This window comes from Citrus clementina, unplaced genomic scaffold, assembly GCF_000493195.1.
Source record: "Citrus clementina cultivar Clemenules unplaced genomic scaffold, Citrus_clementina_v1.0 scaffold_1, whole genome shotgun sequence".
In the NCBI taxonomy this organism is placed as follows: Eukaryota; Viridiplantae; Streptophyta; class Magnoliopsida; order Sapindales; family Rutaceae; genus Citrus; species Citrus x clementina.
The window spans coordinates 22,409,646-22,415,645 of record NW_006263303.1 but is presented as its reverse complement, the minus strand read 5'-3'; the positions used below and the strand labels follow the sequence as shown (position 1 = coordinate 22,415,645).

At 32.2% G+C, this 6,000-nt stretch overlaps 1 protein-coding gene across 2 annotated transcripts; it reads right to left on the bottom strand.

The window, feature by feature from the left end:
* Positions 1–693: 693 nt before the first annotated feature.
* On the bottom strand, positions 694–2,159 carry LOC18055419 (zinc-regulated protein 8). Of its 2 annotated transcripts, none has more exons than XM_006452317.2 (2): positions 1,796–2,159; positions 694–1,578 (listed from the first exon to the last, which is right to left on the bottom strand). In XM_006452317.2, the coding sequence occupies exon 2, from the start codon at positions 1,563–1,565 to the stop codon at positions 960–962; it is 606 nt and encodes a 201-aa protein (XP_006452380.1). In that variant the 5' UTR covers positions 1,566–1,578; positions 1,796–2,159; the 3' UTR covers positions 694–959. The 2 variants fall into 2 exon arrangements, with proteins under 2 accessions (XP_006452380.1, XP_024033435.1); XM_024177667.1 differs by having other exon boundaries at positions 1,929–2,159.
* Positions 2,160–6,000: the final 3,841 nt, after the last annotated feature.

The window sequence follows — 6,000 nt, the reverse complement described above, 5'->3', positions numbered from 1 at the left end:
TCCCACTCACACCTCCCCCTATGGGAGTGGGAATCTCAGTTATCCTACTCCCCACTCCAAAAAATAATGGGTCTCACAGAGTGAGATTTTTACTCTTCCCTTAAAATGAGTAAGTAAACACTGGAGTAGAAGAAATTCAGATTTCTCACTCCCACTCCAGCAAATAAACACTACCTAAAATAATTGTCTTTCAATACAAAAATTAGATTAGAGATATATTATTATATTATGTGACCCGCAAATACAATAGGGTAAACAGGCGCATCATATAAATTTGATCCGGCCCTATACTATTTTGATTAAAAAAGGAGTGTGTGAGAGTGGCTAAAATCCAGGATAAGAAATAAAAGGAATTTGAGACCTCCTTAAATGAAGGAAAATAAATGCCGATCAATCAAATTTGTGAATTGTTGAACAGAAGATGTACTGAGCTGGGGTTTAAAAGTTAATTTCATCACATTTTTCTTGTGGGACGGCACGTTATTTTTCACTTGTGATAAAGACCATTCAGATGCTTTGAATTTGTTCAAGTAAAGCGAAGAAATTCTCTGGTTCGGTATGGGAAACATTTGGGTGATTTGTTAATTAGTAGGTCATGTGACGCATGTTAAACACTGTGATTATGATGGATGTGTGTACTGTGTACAACAACTAAAGGAGTGATGGAGAAATGGGACAAGATTTTAGCCTCAATTTAAATTTGATAAAACTTCATCAATTATTGAGCCAGTCACAGCGTAAAAATTAGGCTAACACAGAAACGCCCATTAACATACTAATTTTTTTTTACACAGGAATGGATGTGCCCCCAATCTTATACACTAGGTAGCTAGGCAAATTTCAAAGGCTATGAAAGCAACCATAATCAAAACCCAATAATCTAATAATCTATCCACCAAATACGTAATTAATACCATAAATTATGAGAAAGCAATAGGTCCAATCAAATTAAGCACATATTATTCAAGAAATCCAGTCTTTGTTAACACAGCATTCCTCACTTTGCTCAAATCTCTCCCTTTGAGTGTTCTCCCAACTCCTTCGAAAACTGAGAATGAAGAAATCTGACTCTTTGCTAGCCTCTCAGCAATGAACTCATGTGGAGGAACCTTACAATCATACTCATCGTCATCATCGTCGTCGTCGTCGTCATAACCATCATTATCACCATTATCAACAACCCCATGATCTTGATCATCATCAGAGTCATCATAATAGTTATTCTTGTGAGCTTTATTCTTTGACTTTTTGTGACTAATCTTTGACCAGTCAGGAATTTTGACTGGCGCTGATTGCTGCTGCTGCTGCTGCTTCAATCCATTGGTGGTGTTATTATTATTATTATTGCTGCTGCTGCTGCTGCTGCTTGTTCTTGTAATCATTCTTGCAGCTGAAGGCATATAGAGGTTTCTTTGAACTTGAGAAGGAGATTGGTCGGCTTTTGAATAAGTTGAATCTTTTCTTTCTTTGAGAACTGCCCAAACATCTGCTTCTTCAAAATCTCCATCTCTCAATGATCTCCACAGAGCACTGTTCTGCTTACGGTAACCATTTCTACTCTCCATTGATTATCAATTCCTACACATCCAACATTTAACAGCATCTCAATACAAAAGCAAACTAATAAAAACAAATTCCTACACATCCAACATTCAACAGCATCTCAAAACAAAAGCAAAATAATAAAAACAAATTCGAGTTCTCAAATGGGCACTCTTTAAATACTGCAAAAAGAACAGAGAGAAAGAACGATTTTTGGTAATTTCTCAAGTGGGTAACCTGCTAAAGAATCTACCTTTGCTTGGATTGAAACAAGTCCAAAGTTTACAGAAACTTTTGATTAGATTCTAATTAAGAGGAATCTGCAGCATGTGAGAGGAAATTCAGTCAAAATCAAACAAAAAAGAATCATTGACAAACTTTCTTGCCTGAAACTGTTTGAGAGAAATGTAATGAGAAGGGGGTGCTTGCTGGAGCCCAGAGCTCATATGAATATTATACACGCTATGAGAGAAGAATAAAATGAGAGAAACATGACAGATTTCACTTTTGTCTTCAGAGGAAAATGTTCCTTTTAATTAATATAAAATATTGGTCCCAGAAAGTCTGATACTCTGGTTTTTAAATACAGGAGGAAAAAAATTTAAAAAGTTAAAAGAAAAAAAAATTTAAAAAGTAAATTTTACAGTTGTTCCCTGGTAGACCTGTGTGTGCATATATATATATACACATATTAGATCTGCTTTAAGATAGCGTACGTTTTTATAATTACACGATTAAAATTATAACATATTTTTTAATTATTTATCACTTTACATATATGGTTGTGATTTGTATTCTATTTTAAAACTATTTTAAGAAAGCAATTGTTATATAAAAATAATAATAATATGAGTTTCATAGAAACTTAGTTCATTGATCCACTTTAACAATACTTTATGATTTTTGTTTAATGGAAGGTTGATATAGCAGATAATATCAAACTAATTTCATAATAAATGGCAAAACATGTGGAATTTAATTGGAAAAAAAAATATTGGAATAATCTATCTAAGATTTGTATGTCCTTTTGTGTTGGCTCATTGGGCATGCTTTTATTACATTGTCTGTAATTTACCTTTGTTTCGGCCAGCTTGTGGCAGCCATTCGCATGCACGTGCAGCTCAGATGCATTGTACATTGTTTACTTAAGGTCATCGTTTCTACATCCTGTCGTAATAAAAATTAAGAGAGCACGACTGGCAGTATTAATTAGTCGTCCAAACAATTCTAAATAAAATATTATTTTGTTTATTTTCATATTCTTTCTCTAAATTAAGAAGAAAATTATTTTTAAGTGTGAAAAGTACTCGTAGTAGTTTTCTTTTACTCCAAAGAGGATCATGCTATGGATTATTTATTATATTTGTTCACTCATATTAAATCACCATTAGTCCATTATAGATGCGTAATACAACTGTCATGTCCGATAATTTTCATTTTTTTTTAAAAAAAAAATTAGAGTTTAAACTTCGTTCACAAGACTATGAAAAACTTTGTTTTTGTTTTTGAACATATAATTTAAAGTCTTAGATAAGATAATATATATTACAAAAACTTTCAACACTTTTGTTCTCCCTTTTTTTTGTAATTTTGGTGCTTACTTTTAGTATATGATATTAGTGCCTTCAGACGTTAAAGATGGCTGCTGGTGTAAAGCACCTATAAAGCCAAAACATTAGTGAGTAATTTCAGAGAAATGGTTCATGGTTTGATAATGATTCTGATTCATGACCTTATAGTCTGCAAATTTGGACTTGCCGCCACTTGATTTTTTTGGAATTAATATGGGATTTTGAATTCAATATGATAGGGGGAAAAAAAAGATGCATTATTTCCCTTAGAATATTATCTCTAAGCCTATTAAAAAGGTACTAAAGTAATGATAATTACACATTTTGACTTAAAAAAATACTTGAGGTGACCTGTCTACCCATCTTCATGTTATCGTCACAGGCCACAGATGTCGAAATGTGAGGTGTAAAATGGACTGAGTGGGCATAGCACAAGAGCATGAATAGAGTCGTGCTGGGCTAACGTTTTGGGCAGTTAAGAATAAATTTATTAAAAGTGATTTTAAAAATAGAAAAATCCAGCAAACACTGTTAGTAGCAGTTTACGAATCTTCTAAATTGAATAATTTTTTTGGAAATTTTGTTAAATAAAAACATTTGTAGCATTGTAAAATAAAATTTTGAATGCATCTCGTTTTAGTCCAACATTCAATGATATTTGTAATAGGGGAAACTTGTGGTGCAACTGTGGTACCGTACCACAGTTGCATCCAGCCGTTAAATATCAGTAAACTCTATCAATCTAAGTGTATTTAACAACTGAATGTAACTATAATATAATATTATAATTACACCGTAGCCTGATCCTTGTAACGGACCATAAAAAAGGCGGAGATAAATAAAGATGAAAAGGGTTTCTAAAGTCAAATGAGGCAGACCAGTGCATGTAAAATATTCGAAGAGAAATCTTATAAAACTGTAACAAAAAAAAAAGGGTAAAAGATAAAAAAAGAAAAAGTAACTCAATGAGTTTATCAGTAAAGTCCAAAATAAAGTGGGGGTGAATGTTCCGCGAAATTGACCCCACTGAAAAGGAAAGATTTTAAATTCTGGAAGCTATCATCATTTTACATCAATTGGGATTTTGGTAGCCGTCATTCAACGTATTTGGCTATTATGTATACACCAAACGCCATTCTGATGTAAAAGACAAATTTTCTGGATTTTAATTATTTTAGATTTTATTAATTGGTTTTGGCTTTTTTTGCATTGAAATTCCCTTGCATTATTTATTCATTCATTTATTTTTCGCACGTGCGATTTGAAGTAAAGGGTATGAACACCGCCAGGATAATGTATGTGTCTTTGAATGATTGATGAAATATTGTGAAGAAACAAAAAAAAAAAGAAGTGAAATTGACTAGTATATACTGAGACTGAAAGATGGTGTAACAAGAAATGTGAAAAGTCAAATAAGTGTGAGAATATGATAGCAGGAGATTGTGGGAGTATGATTATAGTATAACATAGCTACAAGAGAGGATAATAGCATGAGAGCTTAATAAGTTAAATAAATATAATTGCAAAAAATACAATTATATGAGAGCATGATAGCATAAAAGCATGTGAGCATGAGAATATGATAGCATGAGGGCATGATAGCACGAGACTAAACAAGTCAAATGAGCGTGAATGTAGAAGAGCACAACTGCAGGAGAGCATGATAATACGACAGCACAACTGTGGAAGATATGTTTAATTGAATAAGTCCGGCTGCTAATCCAGGAGCTAGGGTCCAATAGTTGGAAGCCTCATATAAGTTCAGTAGAAGTTTCATTCACGGTTATTAAAATGGAAGAATTCAAGAAGCTCCATAAGCCCATTGTGAGTTTAGAAAGGAGATAAATGTTGACATCAAATAAAATTAAAGAATGAAATAAATGTTGACATCATATCAAACTCTAATTAATTGATCAAAATTATCAAAATAAAGAGTGATCGAGGATTCAGATTATTTAAATTATATTATAAATAGAGAACTCTTAGTACATACGAAAGAGGGAGTAAATAGATAAAAAAAAAAAAAAACTCCATTGTAATCCTTATTTAATAATAAAATTGTTCTTTCTATACATGCGGATGTAGGCTAGTGCTGAAATACTAAAATTAATTCTTTGTATATCAATTTTTATATTATCTCACTCATTTATTTCTCTAATTAACAAAAAATTTACGTCAACAAAAAGGTGTTGGTACATTTTGTATCAAAATATAACGAAATAATAATGAAAATTGTAAAAAAGATAATGCTCGCATATTCGTTGTAATGTCAATGGCTTTAAAACAAGAAAAAGAATCTTTAGTTAAATATTCATGGATATGATGGCTAGATTCATTTTACGGACGTGATTGAGCGGCGGCCGGAAAGTTTCGTGGGTCCTCTCACTGTACAGCCGGCAAAAGTGACCCATGATGTGATGGTGATATATCCACCATTTTCGTCTGTTAATTGCTTCAAGTCTGATGTATTTTTCCACAAACAACAATAATAATAATAATAATAAGTCTAATGTAATAAAAATGGTTTAAGTAGTTTAAGTACCGTGGTTAAAATAATAATAATAATAAAAGTCAATAGAATTTCGCCATCTATAATTGATGCTGGTAGCATAATCGAACCTAGTAAATAATGTACAAACTTGCTTGTTATTATGAATTAGTTTAACTTATAAAATCTCATGAAATAATACACTGTGTCTTGGCCTATGTCCACTGTATATGCTTTATAGAAGTGATGATGATGGTGATACACTGATATGCGTTCTCAGTAACTTATAGTTTGTTTAATTGGTAAAATCTCTAAAATTATACTAATGTCTCAACATATAACACTGGTTCTAGTTCAGAACAAAATGTGTAGCCCTATCTTGCTAGTCGAAGCCATTGA